The sequence below is a fragment of the Pempheris klunzingeri genome, chromosome 5 (assembly GCF_042242105.1).
Source record: "Pempheris klunzingeri isolate RE-2024b chromosome 5, fPemKlu1.hap1, whole genome shotgun sequence".
Lineage (NCBI taxonomy): Eukaryota > Metazoa > Chordata > Actinopteri > Acropomatiformes > Pempheridae > Pempheris > Pempheris klunzingeri.
In genome coordinates, this window is record NC_092016.1 from 823,945 (window position 1) to 846,500 (window position 22,556).

The 22,556-nt window shown below is 45.7% G+C and overlaps 1 protein-coding gene across 1 annotated transcript in view; it reads right to left on the minus strand.

Moving 5' to 3' along the window:
- Positions 1 to 3,919: 3,919 nt before the first annotated feature.
- Positions 3,920 to 22,556, minus strand: part of itga11b (integrin, alpha 11b) — a 36,010-nt gene continuing 17,373 nt past the window's right edge. Inside the window, exons 7-30 of the mRNA XM_070831427.1 lie at positions 21,752 to 21,900; positions 21,521 to 21,665; positions 21,254 to 21,419; positions 20,568 to 20,638; positions 17,935 to 18,079; positions 16,724 to 16,872; positions 15,916 to 16,059; positions 15,225 to 15,428; positions 15,012 to 15,142; positions 14,355 to 14,515; positions 12,970 to 13,109; positions 12,773 to 12,883; positions 12,605 to 12,690; positions 12,319 to 12,523; positions 12,132 to 12,230; positions 9,902 to 9,978; positions 9,498 to 9,581; positions 8,827 to 8,938; positions 7,867 to 7,980; positions 7,624 to 7,710; positions 7,426 to 7,536; positions 6,782 to 6,877; positions 5,387 to 5,500; positions 3,920 to 4,557 (exon numbers count right to left, since the gene is read on the minus strand). Of these exons, the coding sequence (XP_070687528.1) occupies positions 4,477 to 4,557; positions 5,387 to 5,500; positions 6,782 to 6,877; positions 7,426 to 7,536; positions 7,624 to 7,710; positions 7,867 to 7,980; positions 8,827 to 8,938; positions 9,498 to 9,581; positions 9,902 to 9,978; positions 12,132 to 12,230; positions 12,319 to 12,523; positions 12,605 to 12,690; positions 12,773 to 12,883; positions 12,970 to 13,109; positions 14,355 to 14,515; positions 15,012 to 15,142; positions 15,225 to 15,428; positions 15,916 to 16,059; positions 16,724 to 16,872; positions 17,935 to 18,079; positions 20,568 to 20,638; positions 21,254 to 21,419; positions 21,521 to 21,665; positions 21,752 to 21,900 (2,982 nt within the window). The 3' untranslated portion in view covers positions 3,920 to 4,476. The remainder of the gene's footprint in view (positions 4,558 to 5,386; positions 5,501 to 6,781; positions 6,878 to 7,425; positions 7,537 to 7,623; positions 7,711 to 7,866; positions 7,981 to 8,826; positions 8,939 to 9,497; positions 9,582 to 9,901; positions 9,979 to 12,131; positions 12,231 to 12,318; positions 12,524 to 12,604; positions 12,691 to 12,772; positions 12,884 to 12,969; positions 13,110 to 14,354; positions 14,516 to 15,011; positions 15,143 to 15,224; positions 15,429 to 15,915; positions 16,060 to 16,723; positions 16,873 to 17,934; positions 18,080 to 20,567; positions 20,639 to 21,253; positions 21,420 to 21,520; positions 21,666 to 21,751; positions 21,901 to 22,556) is intronic.

A 22,556-nucleotide genomic window follows, 5' to 3' on the forward strand; every position in this document is an offset into this window, starting at 1 on the left:
TGGGCAAAGCCACGTCCTTAGAGAGGAGTTACTGTCTGAGACCATCCCCAGTGGACATGTGAGCCCTTCACAGGACGGAGTGGGGGCTGTTCTAGCAGCACATTGATGTCTGTGTGCTCACATGTTCAACACACCTGTGTGCACAGTTTGGGCGTCCACATACTTTTGGTCACGTAGTTTCCTTCTTCTTGTGCTTAAACATGTGAACCCAATGTTCCCTGAGCGCAGTATTTATTTTAAAACACGAGCACAGAAAGTGTTAAAGGGGAACTTTGGTGTTTTTACACCTGGGCTCTGTTTTTACATCTCATCTGTCTGAAAGGTTCTAAAAGTGTTGGAACTGGTCCAGTAGATCACCTCAGCCAGCAGCCGCCAAATCTAAAATCCCTGTTTTAGTGAATGTAGTCTGGTGTGTGTGCTGTTTGTGGTTAAACCAAAAGGATCTTCCAGGTCTCTCTCTGTAGGGATCCTTTCCATGATGCTGTCACACACTTAGAATAACACTCTGAGCCTGTCAGTGGATCAAACAAGCTCTTTTAGTGGACCTACTGTGATCAGGTGCAGTTGTCCCAAAGGATCACGTTGCAGCCATTGCAGCCCGTTTGGTGTCTGCTGGCTGAGGTGATCTACTGGACCAGTTCCAACACTTTTACTACCTACCAGTCACTCAGACACCAGGATGTGGACACAGAGGATCATGGGTAGAAACACCAAAGCTGTCCTTTAATGTTTTTAATAAACAGTTGGGTCTGGGACTGGTTCCATTTCACTGCTGCAGCTTTAGCTTCACTGTATCTTTGGTGGTCATATCAGGAGTAAAATGTGAAGTATGCTAATGCTAATGTGAGGGTCGGTCCTGTTCCAGGTGTGGTTTTGTTGCTGCCGGAGGTGAAAACAGGATTTCCCCATGATTTTTCTAAGCACATGAACGCCTCATCTTCAGAGCGAGTTTCTGTGACTTCACGCTGATTATTTATTGATTTGCTGTTTAATTTCCTGTCTAGTTCTGTTTCCCGTGAGGCTGCACACAGACGAAGCTCAGTGGGAACGCTGTCTGTTCCTCACGCCTCTCCATCACATTTGAGCCAAATAGAAAAAAGACGCCACCGTTTCATCTAAAGAAAGATGGCGGCAGGAAGTGACGCCTCCTTGCTCGTTTGTCCAACGCCAAGAAAACCAAATGTTTTATCAGCTGGGGGCTGATTCATGACGACGTAGTAGAAAGTTATATCCCAAAAAAACCCAGAGAGATTATAAACTTTTACATTTACCATCAGAAAAACTCAGATTCTGAGATTAAAGTAGCAAATGTAGAGAAAAAAATTAATGTTGTGTTTTTAATTTAGTTCTATTGAGGAGCCACGAACGCTGCCGCACACCGACAGAAGGGCCGAAGTTTGTGACTTTAAACTCAGAGAAATTGTGGAATTTTCTCCTTGTAAAATTACCACTTAAATCTCCGACTTTATAAGAAAGTATTTAAAATATTCTGACGTGTTTGTCGGAGGAAAAACGTAAAACAAAGTTACAACAGATGTCTGACTTTATAACCTCAGAGTGTCTGAATCAGTCGTCTGGCTGCTCCAGCCGAACATTAGAGGTGACAATAATAATAGTCCCCACCAAACACACACTCGCTCCTCCGCCTTGCTTTTGTTGTTGGTGTCTTCTCCAGACTGAATCTCGTCCTTTAGTTTGCAGTAAAAGATTCACGTCTGGAAACTCGAGCCGTTTGCTGCTGCAGAGGCAAAATAGATCCTGATTGTCCAGCCGGAGTTCTGCGGTGGTGGTTCAGTGATCAGGAGGAGGAAAAGCTCAAATGTGACGCCCCGTTGGTTTGGTTTTTGTTTTCAGGGTTTGATTTTTTTATTTTTTATTTTTTTGGAGCAAAGGCAGCGTGTGAATGCAACACTGAAGTCCCACATGTCAGACTTTTCCTTTGACACTCAAACGCAGTGTGTCCAGCAGAGCGCCGTGTGTTAGTGAAGCATGTGATCGGGCATTACAGAGGCAGCTTCTGCCGGGGGCTTTTAAGGGTGTGGGGTGGTGATGATGATGATGATGATGATGATGATGATGATGATGTGCCATTCAGAGTGATAACTTTATTTTTGAACCCGTCAGAGGGTTTATTTAACACTGCAGGAGCATGTTCACGTCCTGATGGAGGTTTGAGTTTTAACAGGTTTTCTGTGGCTGAGACGAAGCCAAAGATTCTGTTTGTGTGTCAGGAAACTTCAGAAGATGTCAGCTGTCGTGTACTTCCTGCTCCATGAACGCTGTCAAATTAAAAGTCTTCTGCCTGCATTCACCGCTCTTCTGTTATTTATTCACGATAACGATCACCTCCCACAGGTGTTTTCACTTCTAGGCACAACCTGCAGGCTGTTTTTACCCCCATCTGTCCTCATCCTGGTGTGTGAGTGACTGGTAGGTAGTAAAAGTGTTGGAACTGGTCCAGTAGATCACCAGTAGATCACCTCAGCCAGCAGACACCAAACGGGCTGCAATGGCTGCAACGTGATCCTTTGGGACAACTGCACCTGATCACAGTAGGTCCACTAAAAGAGCTTGTTTGATCCACTGACAGGCTCAGAGTGTTATTCTAAGTGTGTGACAGCATCATGGAAAGGATCCCTACAGAGAGAGACCTGGAAGATCCTTTTGGTTTAACCACAAACAGCACACACACCAGACTACATTCACTAAAACAGGGATTTTAGAGAACAGGACACAGGAGCTGCTGCTCTGCTGCTGCCTTGATTAACAAACAAACTAAGTGATGGAGGCAGCAGTGCACCAATAACTCCTGTATTCTGCAAAGGTAAAACTTACCTTTTTTTGTCAATGGAGTCTGGTGTCTTTGAAAAGAGCAATAGAACGGCTGTTCCTGATTAAATTAAAGGTGCAGTGTGTAGCAGACAATCTACCGGACAAAGTACAGATCCCTGCAGAGAGAGACCTGGAAGATCCTTTTGGTTAAACCACAAACAGCCGTTATATCGACTCTTGAAAGATACCAGACTCCACTGACAAAACACTAATTTTATCTTGCAGAACGTCACACAAAGTCCCATGTTCTATGATATGCTAAAATTAGTGATTTTTTCAATGTAGTCTGGTGTGTGTGCTGTTTGTGGTTAAACCAAAAGGATCTTCCAGGTCTCTCTCTGTAGGGATCCTTTCCATGATGCTGTCACACACTTAGAATAACAACTCTTTGTACCGACCAGCCATTTAGACAGCAGGACATTTTATTTGCTCCACCCTCAGGACACACTGTCTCTGTACACAAAGAAATAAGAGATGATACTTCAACACAAACTCTCAGAACACACAGCTGCTACATTCCTCGGCTTTATTCATCTTTATTTTATCACAAATGGTGAAGTCGTATCAAACCTGTGTGAAGCGAGTGCATCCACAGAAGCACCGCCCTCACACGGGAGTATTTACACAAAGTTCGACTCTATACAACAAAAGTGCTTCACATATAAAAGTGGAAATAAAATAGAATATGAGTCCATAAGATGCATTTACAGTTTCCATTAGTATAAACAGGAAGTGATCTACTCCACAGGCTGCCTCCTGGTTTAAGCTTTAAGGGGGGGGGGGGGGGCGTCAGGGTCCCTGAGTAACAGGTGGAGGCTCGTGATGCGTTCAGTGACCCTCATCAGCTCAGAGTTGGACATTAACCACGTCAGATATGCAGACGAGGACGACGTTAGGTGACCTTCGTCGTCATGGTAACGATAAATACGTAGTTAATGTTGTGAAACGGGTGCAGTTTGGTTAGGTTTAGGCACCAAATCTACAGGGTTCAGGTTTGGGTTTATCTTTTAAACCTGGACCCAGTTTGTACATAATGTAGGTTTGAATTGACTGAAAATAACATTTTCTGTAGGGATCCTACTACACTACACCTTTTATTTCATCAGAAAGGTCACCAGACTCCATTGACAAAAACAGTCATTTTACATCACAGAACACAGGAGGTCTGCTGATGCTGGTGGTTTGCTTGTCCGTGTTATTGTGTGACTTTGGTGTTTTAAAGGGTCAGTTCAGATCCTTCAGGAACACTATTTTTATTTTTATAACTCACAATAACACAAACAAACTAACTGATGGCGGCAGCAGTAGAACAGAAGCTCCTGTGTTCTGTGAGGTAAAATGACTGATTTTGTGAATGGAGTCTGGTGTGTTTGCTGATCAGTCATTTAGACACCAGGATATGTACAAACAGGACCCAGGGTTAAAAACACCAGACTTCACCTGCACGTTATGAGCTTAACAAGAAGTCAATGTTGAGGGAACCTGCGGCGTCACCGTGACGATGTTTGACGCGTTGGGAATGCGAAAACAGCCAGTTTAATTTTCTGTGTTTGTTCCTTCCTGTCTGACTGTCAGGCTCACAGGTGTGAAGTTCACGAGCTGACGAAGGTCCACCTGAACGCAGCGTCACCGTCTCCCCCCACATTATAGCTCCTCCGCTGCCTTCCCATTGGCTACAGGCTGCTCCTCCTCCTCCTGCCGCCGCCGTCTGTTGAAGAAGCCGAGCTGAGAGGAAACACACAGATTCATGGTTTCAGAGTCACACTGTCAGTCACAGTTTTCTGCTCCACTCATGAACTGCAGCTGAGCTCCGTCCAGCTCCTGACGAGGGGAGATCAGTGTCACCTGTAGCCTCTGTGATTGGCAGCAGGTGACCAGGTAGAAAAGGTAGAAAAGGTTTGGGAAGACAGCAGACTGGTTGGTCTGTGTGCTTCCTGCTCTCTGAATGTTTTCCCTCCACTAGTTAAGCCTAAAGTTAGTTAAACCTAAAGTTAGTTAAGCCTAAAGTTAGTTAAACCTGTTTATGTGTCTGGTTTGGAAGCATCAGCGCTCACATGTTGGTCCGTCTCACACTAAACCGTCCCCACAAAGAGCTGGAGGGACGATAAGGCCGCAGAGCCATTGACCTCCTTTAAATCACCTCCTGAACTTCATCTCTTAGCTGATATATATTAACCCTTTCATGCATAGAGGTCACTACAGTGCACAGCTATTCAAAAGCTGTTTTCTTGTATATGCATGAGTTTTAATGGCATAGTTGCACATCAGCCACTACAGTGAAGCTGCTGCATCATCTCATACACTGACTGCTGCACAGTGGGAAGACACTGCAAGTAAAAAAAAAAAAGACAGACAGCCAGCAACACCAAGTTGCTCATTATTTTCTGTTCAAACCTTCTAAAAAAAGTTCCAATCTTGTTTTCCTGCCTAAAGATGAATAAAAACACGTAGTAATCCTGACTGAGGTTATCATAATCCATGCATGAAAGGGTTAATTTGAAATATTTATCGTGTGTGTAAAAGGTAAAACCAGGTGTGAGAGCATCAGCTGTACCTTCCACAGGGCCAGGACCAGCAGGGCCAGCAGCAGCAGGCCCCCCAGTGAGCTGCCCAGTATGATCCACACGGGGACGCTGTGGTCCTCCTCCTTCCTCAGCTCCACCTGGATCTGCAGGCGCACAAAACATTCCCATCATGCCCTGCAGCCGCTCACCCTCCTCCGGAGTAAATGATCCTCAGAGACGGAGCCATAAACTCAGTTATTTACAGGAGACGGTTAACGTCTTTAAAAAACACCAAGCAAATAAATAGAAATAGAAATGCAGGCGTGTTGAAACATATGGAAGCCCATTCAAGACAATATTAAATAACTATAAACTTAAATAAATATGCCTGTAAATAAATGAGGCAGTGAATATATAAATAAATCCAAATATAAATGTATAAATCAGTCAGTACGAATCAATATATAAATAAATAAATGGGTTTTTATTGCAAACATGTTTTATTTATTTACTTTTATTTCCAGATACAAGTTCATTTCATTATAAAACATAAAATATAAAAGAGCTGGGATATAAATGTGGCGTTAGGAAATAATAGTCCCCTGAAATAAAAAAAATAAAAATAAAAATAAGTAAAAACCAATTTATTCATTGCCTCATTTATTTATGTCAGGATTTATGTCACAGCCAAATGTATTTATTTATTTATGTATTTATTTTTGTGACTTTGACTGAAATGGTCCTCCGTACATGTCCAACACGTCGAAGACGTGCAGGTCTGATTGTTGTTACGACTGATTTGTGACACCAGAGGGCAGCAAAGTCTCACATCTGGTCCAGTTTATGTCCACATGAACCAGAATCACTTTATTGATCCCTCAGAGGATCAATATATGTAATAAGTGCAGAGGAATTATAAGATATAATGTAAAAATCTGTGAATCATACTATGTGATGACGTATTGTTTCATTGATTATCTGCTGCTGCCTTCATCAGTTAGTTTGTGTTATTATGTGACTTTGGTGTTTTAAAGGGTTAATTGAGATCCAGCAGCTCCTGTGTTCTGTGAGCTAAAATCCCTGTTTTTGTGAATGGAGTCTGGTGTGTGTGTGCAGAGAGTGATGTAGCAGCTTTTTGTTCCCTTTAGTCATTTGTTAATTATTGTATGTTACACAACTATTGTGTTAGTTCTTAACTGACCCTTTAAAACACCAAAGTCACACAACAACACAAACTAACAACCTGAGCAGGGCAGCAGTAGACCAGCAGCTCCTGTGTTCTGTGAGCTAAAACCCCTGTTTTAGTGAATGTAGTCTGGTGTGTGTGCTGAGAGCGATAGAACGGCTGTTTGTGAGTCAGTGGTTTCCAGTTCAGCTACATCCTTAATTAGTGAGTTAGTTCATTCCTTCATGTGTTCACTCATCAGCAGACAGCAGAGCGTTACCTGTCTGACAGGTCTGTCCTCCTGCAGGAACATGGGGCTGGACGCTTCCAGCTGGATGGAGGCAGCAGTCAGTAACTCCAAGGACCTGAAGCTCACCTGAAACAGTCGGTCAGTCAGCTGATCATCAGCAGTTAAAAAAAAACAGAAGACTACAAATACACCTGCAGAGCTTTTGAGCAGGTGAGCGCTGAAGGTCAAGCCAGGAAGTTAGCATAGAGCTAACAGGAAGTTAGCATAGAGCTAACAGGAAGTTAGTATAGAGCTAACAGGAAGTTAGCACAGGACTAACAGGAAGTTAGTATAGAGCTAACAGGAAGTTAGCCGCCTCAGCAGGCCCAAGGCTCTGGTCCTCCAGGCTCTCTGGGCTCGATAACGAGGAAGATCCAGGTACTTTTATACCCCGGAAGTTGAACTTTTTTGGCTTCATGTTCCACTGAGCAGCTTTCAGAGGAATGAACGGAGCCTCCAGCTCTCTGGATGCATCCATGTTTCCAAGGTGACCACCTTTACTGCACCATCACGGCGCCCAGTAGTTTTAACCCGGCGTTCAGAGTCTCTTAAAGTAACTCATTTTAAAGGGATAGATTGTTATTCTAAAACACTGTTGGTGAGGACAGAGGAGACGTGTGAGGAACCGAACTCACGGCGAGCAGAGCAGGAAGCTGAAGTCGTCCTCTGAGCGTCACCTTCAGCTCTCCGGAGGGCGGCAGGTTCAGTCGGCACCGGACCGCCAGACTCTCACCGTTGCTCTGGTTCTGCACAGACGGAGAACACAGACTTCTTTAACAAAGTCCGACTCTGGACTCGGAGACGAGCTCTGCCTGAACCCCTGTCGGTCTTACCAGCTGTGACAGGTGAGACAGGTCCTCAGCTGTCACCTGATTGGTTGTTCTGGGTCGAGGCAGCGTGCAGTGAGACCCAGCTGCCGGCTGAGAGGAAGAGGAAGGACATGAGGTGATGGTTTCACCACAGCAGACAGCTTCCCAGCACTTATCAATAAACATAGCCTGTCGCCATGGTAACGCCTCGTCAATCACAGGGTAGCCGGTGGAGTCGCCCCCTGCCGGACGGGTGTAATGTGGTACCTGCTCGACGCTGTAGTCTGAGATGTTCACCAGCTGGTTCCCCCGGCTGGTCACGGCCCAGATATCAGCCCTGAACTGGAGGTCCTGCACTGAGAAGATCCCCAGGTTCTGGATCTGCACGCAGAGTGAAGGACGTCAAAAAGAGCTGTAGATCCTAAATGTGACGTCTGGTTTTACTTTTCTGTTTCTCAGAATTCCCTTTGACGACCAGTGTTATGAGGAGGTGAAGTCCTTATTTCAGAAAAGACTTGTTCGGTCGTCAACAGCGAGAGATCAATAAAGTTTTGATTGCATTTGAATCTCACACAGGATGTTTGTCAGTTTAAAAGATGATCTTAAAGTCTCTGTGGAGTTAAATGAACATCGACAGCTTGTTGTTTGTCCTGATGTGTAGGATCAATGCAATTAATCACATTATTGATGATTAATGATTGAAATGGACGGAGTTTTATTCACGTTATGTTTAGTTATTTAGCATTTAGCTGATGTCATTTCAGTCCAATCAAATAGCTGCAAGCTAACGTTAGCTAACATAACGTTAGCTTGCTAATGATAATGAAGAATCATGAATCCATGTAAGTGATGTAACTTTACTTTGACTACAGTTACACATTTGTTTGAACACAACCCAACAAAGTAAATATATTTTTAGACATTTTACCCTTTAAAAGGAAACACTATGTGTAAAGTGACAGTTTGGGACGAAGGAAGTGTTGAAACATGTTTAGTGAATGTAATACCACTCTGAACATTTGATTTTTATGTTTTTATGATGAGGTAAAACTTTTGGTAGAAGAAAGGCTAACATCATCCTGAGGATTCATCATCTGGGAAACATGAATATCCATTAAATCAGGACACGATTAGTCCCAAAAACCTGGAAATCACCAACATCTGGGTGTGAGTGGATGGTTTCCAAACAGAAATGTGAATTTTCTGTGTGCTGTGAGTTTAACTCACATAATAAGTGAGGTTGAAGGTGGGACAGCTGCTGTCAGGTTGGTCCCACGATGAAGAGGAGGAGGAAGAGAAGCTGTCTGCTCTGATCTCAAGACGAGGAGTGTTGGGGTCTCTGACAGGCACAGAGAGGAGAGGGAGACTTTCATGAGATGTACTTTCAGTCTCATTATCGTCTTTCGTACTTTAAGGATAATTCTGGTATTTTTAAACCTGTTTTATCGCTCTCTTCAAACCCACCAGACTCCATTGACAAAAATAGTCATTTTACCTCAAGGAACACAGAGGTTTCTGGTCTACTTCTGCCTCCATCAGTTAGTTTGATATTTTAAACTGTTAGTTCAGATCCAACACAATATTTGTACAACTCACAATAACACAAACACACTGACTGATGGAGGCAGCAGCAGAGCAGCAGCTCCTGTGTCCTGTGAGCTTAAATCCCTGTTTTAGTGAATGTAGTCTGGTGTGTGTGCTGTTTGTGGTTAAACCAAAAGGATCTTCCAGGTCTCTCTCTGTAGGGATCCTTTCCATGATGCTGTCACACACTTAGAATAAGAATCTGAGGTGATCTACTGGACCAGTTCCAACACTTTTACTACCTACCAGTCACTCAGACACCAGGATGTGGACACCAGGTTTAATAATACCAGAATCTCTTCTCTGTTACTCACCTGGTGAAGAGGAGGTCAGTTTGGTACTTCAGAGGGAGGAAGATGTCGTTGATATTGTCGTCTGGGTATCCCTCGTCTCCCTCACTGATGAACACACACAGACTTGTGAGGACATTGTATTGACTTACATTCATCCCACAGTCCTCACATGAACCTAAAATAAACCAGTGTGTGTCCCCAAATCATTGCTGAGTCCCCACAATGTCACTAGTGCGAGAACTTCCACAGACACACATCCGTACCTCTCTATTTGTGTTGAACTGGTGTAAAATCCTAATTTATTAACCACTATATAATTAAATACATTGTCCCATCTCTTTCCCCTCCTGACTTTACTGGTTAATGGACATATATATATAATAGTTATAATATTTTATCATACAAATAAACACCTGCTGTCTCACCTGCTGGTCGTCATGGTGACCTGTACATGATCCAGGAAAACAGAACGGCTGAACTCAAACTCCAGACGGAAAGTCACCTGGACAGGAAGAGAGATGGTTGCTTTCAAAATAAAACTCGGGGGTTTGAAACAGACATTTAATAATAATAATAATAATAAAGTTGAGCTTTGGACTGTTGGAGTCACTTTGGGCTCATTGTGACGTCGTTTCTCTCCATTTTCACCATTTTAGCAAATCAAACAATCAATAGATTGATGGAGAAAATAATCAGCAGATGAATCCAGAATAAAAAGAATCATCAGCTGCAGTTTGATACTAAATAGTTCAAAATGAGCTCCAACAGTAAAATCCTGTGTTTCCATGTTTGGTGATGAATAATAATCCAATGACAGAATACAAAAAGTGATGGAAGTGACGCAGTGGATCACATCAGCTGGCAGCACCAACGTAAATCTTTGGGGCAACTGGAGGAGACCTGTAAAATCCTTATTGTATCGTTCTCTTCAAACACACCAGATTCTATAGAGAAAAACACTAATTCTACCTCACAGAACACCGGTGTTGCTGGTCTAGCGCTGCCTCGATCAGATAGTTTGGTGTTTGTGAGTTTGTGACTTTTGGTGTTTTTAAGTGATAATTCAGAGCCAAACTAACGTGTTGAAACACTAAAGTCACTGCAGCTAAACTAACAACTCTCGAGTTCAGTGAGTTAAAATTGCTGTTTTTGTCAATGGAGTCTGGTGGCTTTGAAGAGACACACACCAGCGTCACAAGTTCTTTTACTTTTAATACTTTAACTACATTTTCCTCATACTTACATTTTTAATGCAGGACTTTTACTGCTAACAAAGTTCTTTTACAGAGTAGTATTTGTACTTTTACTGCAGTAAACGATCTGAATACTTCCTCCAAACTGTATATTGGTCCTTTTAAAAAGAACCGTGAGAAATATTTAAAAACTTTCCAGACTGGAGACATTTAAGCCTCGGTAGGTTTGATCAGTTTACTATTTTCTACATGTGTTATCAGACTGAACACCTTCAGGCCGTCGCCCGGCGCGTGAAGCTTCTGTTTTTGTGGTGTTTTAGATCCTCTGCAGACCGAAGCTGCAGCTCGTGTTCCCCTGCGGATACGTCTCACCTGATCCAACAGTCTTGTTAAGACTAATCTGCACCACAGTCTGGACCAATAAACTGGACTTCATTCAGACAGGCAGGCATGTGTGGAGACGGCCCTCGGGGGGCCTTACAGTGGAGGGCGGGGCCGTGATCATGTTTACAGGATGGTCGTTAGGCTAATGAAGGATTGAAGTCAATGGCTGTCAGTGGAAAGCATCGTCCTGCTCTGTGTAATCACTATGATTAGTCTGACTGAATAACAGCTCTAATAAGGCCTCCTTCACTGGCCGTCTGCAGCAGTGATCACACTGTTTATACCTTTGATCCAATTATACTATGAAAGATTCACTGAGGCCATTCAGTGTTAAGCTACTGACTCAAGAGAGAGATCGGAAAAATCTAACAATCTAAGCAGCAGGTTGAAACTTTCAGACTGCTGAAACCAGTGGATCCTCATGGTGACACCACACCTCATCGTCTGTAATACAGGCTGTTAACTCACAGATTAAAGGAGAGAATATTTAAACCTGGGTCCTGGATCCCTACAGAGAGAGACCTGGAAGATCCTTTTGGTTTAACCACAAACAGCACACACACCAGACTACATTCACTAAAACAGGGATTTTAGAGAACAGGACACAGGAGCTGCTGGTCTGCTGCTGCCTCCATCAGTTGGTGTGTTTGTGTCATTGTGTGTTAGACAAATATTATGTTGGACTCAAACTGACCCTTAAAAACACCAAACTCAAACAATAACACAGATAAACTAGCAGCAGAAGACCAGCAGCTGTGTTCTGGGAGGTAAAATGACTGTTTTTATCAATGGAGTCTGGTGTGTTTGAAGAGAAGAATATAGCATAAAACAGATGCTATAAGCTTCAAACTTCATTTGCCACAAATTTCCATTGAAATATTTCAAAATTTCTTAAATATTTCTGTCACTGCTGCTCAGACAAGAAATAAAATGTAGACATGTTTATTCTCTCTGTAATGAAAATAACAGCTTTGGGTATGACGGACAGCACGAGATATGAAGGTGTGTTATTGGTCAGATTATCGGAGCAGAAACATATAAAGATAAATAGGATCAGTCACTGTGAGGCAGCTCCTACCTGAGACGTGGACTTCATGAATGGAGCGCTGATGTTACAGCTCCTCTCATTGGCCAGTCTGCCGTCAGAGTAGCACTCAATCTGAATACCTGATTGGTCCTGTGGGGAAGGGGAGGAGCCTGTTGAGTCACATGATGTTGAATACACAGCGGTGTCAGCAGCCGGCACTGAAAGTGTGTTGGGACACCTTGACGATGAGGCTGGAGAAGAGCAGGTTGGAGGAGGTGGACAGGTGGATGGAGGCTCCGTAGGCGTTCTCCCCCTGGTTCTCCAGGCGAGCGAGCACCACCATCCTCCTCCGCCCGGTCTCCACCACGAACGCAGAGTCCTCTGACGCCCCCCGCCGGCTGCAGAGCGACCAGGCCTCCCGCTCCCTCGAGCTGCAGAACTGCCTTCAGGCGAAACACAGGTGAGCCGGTTACCCGGGTTACCACACAGGTATCCTCATACAGGTGTGTGTGTTTGTTCCTCACTGAACATCCATGAGGTCGGTGTGACTGTGGAGGATCAGGTCGGGGACGCAGGTGTCCTCCTGCTCACAGCCGTTCCAGAAGGGAAGCTACGGCAAGAAACGAGGACCATTTATACCTCTGACAGCACGGACGGCATTCAGGTGTCAGACGAAGGTGATGAACTCTCACCTCGGTCCTCAGGACGCTCGGCCAGTCGGGGTCCAGCACCGGCCCCTCGTCTGGGCTCTGCAGCCCCGTCTCCAGGACGGCCGGGATGGGACGTCCGTAATCGGTCGTCTCCTGTTCAGAGAGACGGTCGGCGTGAGCGTGAGCGGCGTCTGTGTGTTTGTGTGTTCACGTGAGTCCGAGCAGGACGACCTCCTCACCTGGATGGAGAAGCTGAGGCTTTGGCAGCTCTGAGCTCCGGCCTGCAGGGACAGACTCCGGGGCTGCTGCCGGTCGGCTTCATCCAGAACGGCTCGGGGAGGAAAACGCCTCTCGTCCAACACCAGACTGTACCAAGCAGCTGGAGGAGGAGGAGGAGGAGGAGGAGGAAGAGGAGGAGGAGGAGGAGGAGGAGGAGGAGGAGGAGGAGGAGAGTGACGGCTTAAAAAAAGAGTTTTCTACTGTGATCAGGTGCAGTTGTCCCAAAGGATCACGTTGCAGCCATTGCAGCCCGTTTGGTGTCTGCTGGCTGAGGTGATCTACTGGACCAGTTCCAACACTTTCACTACCTACCAGTCACTCACACACCAGGATGAGATAATGAACACATGAGACTGTGAACTTGGAGCAGCAGGACCAAAGAACGAAGGTGTGATGAGGATCAGCTCCTTGTATTGATCACCTGCTTCCTCACTGATGAGGCTGAACTCGCTCTCATCTGTTGAACAACTGTGAGTGTTTCATGTTAAAACGCCACGTCGCCGCTGTAAGAAATGAAGGTTCAGATTTCTTAACCTGTCGTTTGATACCATGTGGTGTCTGTGTGTGTGTCTGCCTGCCTGTGTGTGTGTCTGTCTGTCTGCCTGTCTGTCTGTGTGTGTGTGTGTCTGTCTGCCTGTCTGTCTGTCTGCCTGTCTGTCTGTGTGTGTGTCTAATCTGGTCCAGATGATCGGGGGAGGGGTGAAGATGAGGAGAGAGAGGAAGGTATGAAGGTATGGAGCGATGGCGGGAGGAGGAGTGACGCAGTCTGGAGTTCCAGCATGTTAGTGAGGTTTCCATGCAGCCGGCCTGCACATCTGCAGCTGATTACCCAGAGACACGACAACAGCTCCAGGAGGAGACCACGGCGACGCTCTGCACACACAGACGGTCCTAACACCAAACGTCTGCACGATTCTGATGCAGGACAGCTGTAGGATCTGTAGGATCTGTAGGATCTGTAGGATCTCAGTCACTCAGTGCTGCTGAGTTAAAGGGATAGTTTGGAGGAGGAGGCTTCACACTCGCTTTAACTTCCTCATCATGAGTGTGTTTCACTGGAGGGAGCCTGTATTGTGCCTGTGATGAAGCCTTGATGATCTGAAGCATCACTTTTTAGGGTTGTTTCTCCCCCTTTGCCTGATTTTATGAATGATTGATTTGGAGGATTATTATTCTGTGTGTTTATGATGTAACCTGTCGTCATGGAGCTGTTTTTAAAGCAGGTCGACCAGATGAAACAGTTAGATAAAGTGACCCCCTGACTCAGGTACAGGAAGTCCCTCCATCCATCTTAACACATCCTACACAGTGACATTGATCTGTTGGAGTGTTGCTGTGTTCCTACCGACGTCCCTCCTGGTCTTGGTCCTGGAGTCCAGGCTCAGACAGACGGTCACAGACATGCAGGTGACCTCCTTCCCTCCTCGCCGACAGTCTTTGTTAAAGATGTTCACCTTCTCAGGTTCAAAGGTCAGTTTGGCCTGAATCCGCACCACACCACGAGACCTGGAGGGAGTTTAGAGACAATAAATACAGGAGGTGACACACAGTTTAGCCTGTGATGTTCATCGTGCTGCTAACTAGCACTAAGAAGTCCAGCTGAGGCTCATCTAAAGGATAAATAACGTTATTACAGTTCATCCTCAGGGGACCTTGAATTTCTGAATCACATTTCATCACAATCCATCCGACGTTTTCAGAGATGTTTCAGTAAAAACCAAAAATGTCAAACTCATGGTGGCTGCAGAGATAAAAATCACCAAAGTCAGTAGAGTTTATCCTCTGGGGACCTTGAATATCCACAAGTTCATAGCAATGAATCCAATAATTGTCAAGATATTAAACTCTTCACCACAAATGTGAACCTCATGATGGGAAAGGGAAACCTCAGCAGATCACCAAAGCTGATTAGATTCATCCTGAGGGGAACATGAACATGTGTCCAAGATTTCATGGAAAGCCATGCTGTGGTGTGTGTGTGTGTGTGTGTGTGAGGTCTGACCAGATGATGACGGCAGCCCCCAGCGCTCCCACTGCGAGGTCGACCAGCCCGTCTCCGTTGACGTCCAGAACCCCGTGCAGACTTTGGCCGAAGTACCGCAGACCTGCAGAGGAAGCGGCCGCAGAGAGACGCTGCAGAGGGAAAACCACACCGGTTATCAGTGTCCCTGCTGAGACACCGTCCGCTGGGCCGAGCCGGTCCGGCGTCTGTTACCTGTCTGTACTGCCGCTGGATGGTTTTGTCCTGGCCGTGAAAGACGTAGACCGCCCCCTGGTGGTCGTCCTCCAGCGGCGCCCCCACCACCAGCTCCCTGAACCCGTCCCCGTTCATGTCGGGTATCTGAGCCAACGCCGAACCCAGCCGGGCGTTCTGAGAGCGCTCGGAAACCTCCAGCGCCCCCTGCAGGACGAAGGATGTCTGCAGGGAGAAGGTTTGGTTCAGGTTGGTTTGGTTCAGCATCTTCTAGAACACTCTGAAGGCTGAAGCCCACCGGGGCGTCTGCTGGTGGTCTTTTATTGAAAAAGAGTTTAAGATCTGAGCTGGAAAAGTTTGACATGATCTGCTGAATAAAAGAACCTCGATCATTTGAAGTTTACCGAACTCTAACCAATGATCATCAATGAAAAGACTCCAGACACATTTGTTCAGGCAGGAAACCCTGTTCTGGATCAGGGTCGAACATGCCTGAACTTTCCTCACATTAACACGTCAAACTAACAGAACTCTCTGGTTTCCATCATGGTCCCGGTGTTTTTCACCGCTGGAGGGTCGACCAGCGCTCCGACTGTTCACCTCTCTGAACCTTCAGGATGGAAACCTGCTTTCTTTCCCATTTTCTTCTGCCAATTTTCCTGAAATTCGGTTATAAATTGTGGTACATTTGGACGTTGTGCCCGGCGTGTACCTGGGGTGTCACGGCGTACAGGTAGACCTTTCCTCTCTCCCAGCCCTCGCTGTAGTACATGGGCGCCGCCACCAGGAGGACGTCCGTCTGTCCGTCACCGTCGGTGTCCATCGATAACAGCTCGCTGCCGAAATACGACCCGATCTGAAGGAATAATAAAACAAAGGGAGATGTCAGAGAAAATAAAATGGAAGCACTGATTTATTAACATGACTTCCTGTGAGCGAGTGAACCGAACGCTGACTGCACAGGTTATCTTTGGTTTCTGGGTCCACTCCAACTTTTTTACAAATACAAATCAATTGTACAACAAGTATCAATAAGACTATACGTCATGTAGATTAAATCTGTGCAAATATGGAGACAAGAGCTGCTTCTTCTGCCAACCAGCACCACCAGAAAGAGTTTCTGTTCTATCAAAGCTCCGTCGCTCAGAAAGTAGAACCTGAAACAGTTCAGATCTCCTCTGGAGGATCACAGATCTTTAGATCCACTGTTGTTCTGGATCAACATGTTCTCTGTCTCTCTTTAGATCCACTGTTGTTCTGGATCAACATGTTCTCTGTCTCTCTTTAGATCCACTGTTGTTCTGGATCAACATGTTCTCTGTCTTTCTTTAGATCCACTGTTGTTCTGGATCAACATGTTCTCTGTCTTTCTTTAGTCTCCTCTGATGAACAACATGTCTGAAGTCTTTTCTCACTCATTCTGCTTCACTGACTTCTGGAACCTTCTAGCTGAGGTTGGACACATTTTAGGGACATGAAGAAGAAGAAGACAGCCATCTGTGTGTGTGTGTGTGTGTGACCTGCTCTCCCAGCAGCGCCTGCAGGATGGTCAGGTTCCCGGTGTTCTTCAGGGTGAAGACGATGACCTTCCCGGTGTGGTTGAACCTCGGTGCTCCAGCCACGTACAGCTGAAACCCCCGAGAGGAAACCAGGGAACCCACCGAGTAACCTGAGGGGAGCAAAGACACAGACGGAGGGACGGGTGTATCAGCTGATGTTTGCTTTTTAGGGGGGGTGTACTTCTTTATTTTGCCAATTTCATTTAAACTCTGTCACCAATTAACCTGCAAACTGTGATCTTTTACACTGTATGTTTGCAACGTTTGTAAAATATCTCCAGGAGGGCAGATTTGGGGATTTGGGAGCTGAGGAGGGGACGATGTTCGTCCTGACGCCTCTAATCTCTCCACGAAGAAGGAGGGGAAGTTATTTCACTTGTCTGAGAATAAAGGAACATCAGCTGGAGAGACGACGTTGATGGGATCAATCAGGACTTCAGTTTTTAAACTCAGCTAAAGGATCAACTCCCTGGTCACTGTGGGACCCCTAAACTAATCCTAAACTAAGGCTGCTCAGCTCTAATTCATGTTCTTCAGAAGATGAACCCAAATTATTGTGCTCACACCACAAACTGTATAAAGAAGTGTTTGTAGTTTCCGGGTCAACGCTGAAGAGCCTTGAAGCTGCTTCCTCTCTAGTGTCCAGCAGGGGGCGACTCCACCGGCTCCAAACAGAAGTCTGACTGGATGGAAGTCAATGAGGAAATGATTTATCAGCTCAGTGAACAGTTTCTGCTCTCAGTCTCTAGTTTACAGTCTTCTTCAGTTCATTTAGTAAGTTAGCTTTAGGGCGGGGCTACCTGCTCACTGACCAATCAGAGGAGGGTCTTGTCTAAACCTAACCAATCAGAGGAGGTCTTTGAGGAATGAACGTCACTTCTGGCTCCAAAAAGACTAAGATGGCGTCGCCTATGAAGCCAAACTCGAGGCTTTAAAGTCCACAAACCAAAAGGTGACGTCACATTGGCCACGCCCCCTTCTGCTCTACAGTTTATGAGCTGAACTGAGTCTGAACCTCACCCAGTCTGTGGGTGACACCCCTCACCCCATCAGGTTAACGTTTAAATGACGGTGCAGAGTCTCCAGTGGCTTCACCATCAGGTTTAATTACTGCTTAAAGCTGAATAACCAGTGAACATGAGAGCAGACGGTAACGGTTCTCCGTCGGTTACCCAGATAGGCTGCGTGGTTCTTCAGCTCCTCTGGAAACTCGTCCTCGTAGGAGGATTTCGGCGGGACGACTTTTCCGTGTTTAGTCTCTTTCAGCACGGCGCCGTTCCAGTCGTAGGCGCCCACCGCCCCGAGCAGGACGCCATCCTTTAAATGAACCACAATGAGATAACAGGAGAGGAACTGAGAGAGCAGGATGATCTACAACATGGAAGTGATCTCTGATTTTCACATTTTTTGTTGTTTTTGAAAGCAGAAAAGCTTCGGCTACGACCTCCTGAGAAGATTTTACCAGCTGGAAGTTTCCTGAGCATCAGAAACACTGTTTTTTATTCTGTTGTTTTATTCAGTAATGATGCGTCATCACTGTCCCATAAGAACCATGTATGAAAGTCAGCTTTCCACCAGCTAGGTAAAAGAAGAACTATGGGATTTTCCACTGTGGGCCCTGTTTTTCACATCCTGGTGTGTGAGTGACTGGTAGGCAGTAAAAGTGTTGGAACTGGTCCAGTAGATCACCTCAGCCAGCAGACACCAAACGGGCTGCAATGGCTGCAACGTGATCCTTTGGGACAACTGCACCTGATCACAGTAGGTCCACTAAAAGAGCTTGTTTGATCCACTGACAGGCTCAGAGTGTTATTCTAAGTGTGTGACAGCATCATGGAAAGGATCCCTACAGAGAGAGACCTGGAAGATCCTTTTGGTTTAACCACAAACAGCACACACACCAGACTACATTCACTAAAACAGGGATTTTATCAGGGCACTGCTGGTCTTCTGTTGTCTCGATTAATTAGTTTGTTTGTGTTATTGTGTGACTTTAGAGTTTAAAAGATTAGTTTAGATCCAACACAACACTTATCTAGTGCAAAATAACACAAACAAATGAACTGACCGAGGCAGTAGTCGACTTTTTCTGTGAGCTAAAATGACTGTTTTTGTCAATGGAGCCTGGTGTCTTTTGAAGAGAGCGATATAACGGCTGCTTGTGTTTGAACAAATAAGTTCTTACAGTTCTATCTCCTATTCATAATGTTGGCAAACATTTAAAATAGTAATCTGAGGCTGTCAGATTTCCCATGATGCCAAAGTGTTCCTCTCAGCTACAGAGCCTGGTTCATGTCTCATGTCTTTACCCAGAGAGGGTGGAGGAGCAGGAGGCAGTAAAATCCTGCTAATTTTGGCTGCATTTTCATTATAAAAGACTGAATTACAGACACTGAACGCAGCCTCAGTCTCACAACACGTGTGTGCAGTCAGTCGCTCTCTGGCGCTCGTTAACGTCCAGATATGAAAGTTATTAAAGCACTGAGTCACAGTCTCTACGGGCCAGCGAGCTGAGGGCCTCAGTGAATGACCGAATCGTTGGCGGCCGCACCACACAGCAGCCGGCCTGCACATGGACTGACTCCGGATCAGCACCCGATCGGTCCTCCTGACCGACGGGAGGACGGTTTTCCTGCAGGACGACTCTGCTCCGTCTGGTTTCCACATCAGTCTGCCTGCGACCTGATTTCACTTTTTTACCTTTTAAACCAGAAACTGAAGAGCAAGAAAGTCTTGACATATTTGTGTGTGTGATGGTGTTAATAAATGTGTAACTCTGTCCTCCCTGCATGTGTTCATGTGTGCGAGCGCTCTGTTGGCAGCGTTCAGCTCAGGAAAACCATCTGCTCTGTGTTACACATAGAAAGTTTCCACGACACCACTTTCACTCCCTGACGGTGGAAACAGCCGAAATATTTCTCGAAGCTCCTGAAGCCTCAGACATCTGTGAGGAGCAGAGCCAGAGGGGGTGCTGACACCAACAGATGAGAGCTTGGTCCTGACTGTGTTTCTGTTGGAATCAGGAGCAACAAAACAGAAAACTCTGCATCCATTGACTGACGATTTTATTGGATCGTGATTTGTTTAACTGAAGGAAAATCAGCAATTGTTACCAAAATCTACTTGAAACTCTATAAATAAAAGTATAGACCAGGATGGTATCAGCAGTAATCTTTTCAGCACAGATTAAGATTGCTCTCTTCAAAGCCACCAGACTCCATTGACTAAAATAGTAATTTTACATGGACACTGCTGGTCAACTGCTGTCTCAATCAAGTAGTTTGTTTGTGTTCCTGTGTGACTGTGGAGTGTTGATCTGACAAAAGACTAGTGTAGCACACAACAACACACCAACACACTGACTGATGGAGGCAGCAGCAGAGCAGCAGCTCCTGTGTGCTGTGAGCTAAAATCCCTGTTTTAGTGAATGTAGTCTGGTGTGTGTGCTGTTTGTGGTTAAACCAAAAGGATCTTCCAGGTCTCTCTCTATAGGGATCCTTTCCATATTTGAATCAGGCACCTTGCTCAGGAGTGGAAAAGAATAAAGGCTTCCTCCTAAACCCACCGCGTTTCTCACTGTGTTTGTTATTGTAGCCATGGCGATGGAGCCACTGGTACTCCCTAAGAGTCATATATGTCATTTCATGTACGTCAGTGAAAACTGATCCATCCATGAGGACGTGTTGGTCGCTACGATGACCGGAGAGAAAGTGACCGAACTAAAGAGTCCAATCAGAAGCGACGGCCTCAGACTTCAGGACTGTAGACTGAACAAATAAAACAGTGTATAAGAAAAGAAACTCACTCTGACTAAATGTGAGGAGAAACCAGCCTGAGCCATCTGCAGACCGAAGCCTCGGCCCTGACTGCTGGTTCCTGCAAACAGACAGACAGACGACATCAGCCTGTGAGCTTCAGTGGGGCCAGTAGCCCAAACTAATTTAGCAGAGAAAAACCTGAATGGTCTCAGAGATTAAAGGTGGAAATTTACGGGAAGAATCTTAAAAATTCATGAGAAACTTATCTAATATTCTGAGAGATTAAAGTAAATTAAGTTTACAAGAAAAAACTTGACATTCTCAAAGACTAAAGTGGTACATTTTGGGGGAAAGATGAAAAAAGTTTTCTTGAAATTATAAATGATCAAGTTCAGGAAACAAAACCCTGAAATCTCTGAGATTAAAGTCGTGAATTAACAAGAACAAAACTGATATTCTCAGAGAATAAAGTCAAAATACATTTACGAGGACAAACTTTGATGTTCTGAGATTATAGATTCCTGAGTCCAGGGAGTCTGTGAGAGTAAGAGAGGTGTTAAATAAAATGACTTCATGTAATCATCCCGTTAATCCAGGTGAGAGAGTGATGTCACTTCTGGACGACAAAAAGTTTAAAACATTTAACCTTCAGATTGTTAATCTCCTTCCTGCATCGTCCCCTAAAATAAGACCACATTTAACCAACCAACGACCAGAAAGAGGGTCAGCTGACCTTCCAGGGAGAAGATCCGCTCTCCCAGCGCGTCCACGATGTCCTTGAGCGCCGACTCGTCCGTCACGTTGAAGAAGTGCTTCTCGTCCGGGTCGCTGGCGATGAACTTGATTTCCTTCAGGAAGGCTTCGGGGTTGATTCCCCGGCGGTTGTAATAACCGAGAACCTGGACAGAAACAGAGGAGCAGGAAGTCAGCGTGAGGCCGCAGGTAAAGGAGGAAGTCCAAGCTCCGAGGAGCAGAAAGCTCAGGGGGTCGGCGGACTCACAGCGATGGCGTACATGGTGATGTTGTCTCTCTCGCTGTCGGTGACGGCCTGCAGCAGCTGTGGACTGTCGTGAGATTCTCCGTCTGTGATCACGATCATCACCTTCTGAGCGCCGGGACGTCCGCCGCGCTTGAACGCCTCGGACCTGCAACCAGAAGAGTCAGACCGGTGAACCGGGCCGGTTACTGCGTGGGGTTTAGGTTTCATCGGGGGCTTCGGTTTGCGGCGTACCGGCCCACGTTGATGCCCAGCGCCGTCCTCGTCTCCTCGCCGCCCCGCTGGTCGATGCTCCTGGCGGCCTCCACCACCTCCTCCACCGTCTGGTACTCGCCCAGGCTGAACTCGTGGACCACCGTGGAGCCGTACTGAACTACACCGACCTGTAGCCCAAACACACCACGGCTCAGCCAAACCTGAACTCCTGCAGCCAAAGATACCAGATCACACCCCCGCTGCAGCCCTGCCAGCTCTCATCGGCATGCTGGGACATCCAGAGAGTCAAACGTGTCATCGGTTTTGGTTTCACCAATTGTTAACATTTTAACCACAACACGACTCTCAGGAAGGAGAGGGAGGGTTCAACACTTTGGTCCACGCCAAAACATCTCAGCGACTCAGCTCGTAGTATGTTTGTAGTGGGAGGAAATTCAAGCTCTTAAAGGAAAACGTTATTTTTTACATTCACTGAGTTCAAGAAATGATGCGTACAAAAACAAACCTGTAGATCGACTCCAATCATCACAGCTGATCACAGTAGGTCCACTAAAAGAGCTTGTTTGATCCACTGACAGGCTCAGAGTGTTATTCTAAGTGTGTGACAGCATCATGGAAAGGATCCCTACAGAGAGAGACCTGGAAGATCCTTTTGGTTTAACCACAAACAGCACACACACCAGACTACATTCACTAAAACAGGGATTTAAGCTCACAGGACTCAGGAGCTGCTGCCTCCATCAGTCAGTGTGTTTGTGTTCTTGTGTGACTTTGGTGTTTTAAACAGTTAGTTCAGATCTGACACAATATTTGTGTAACTGGG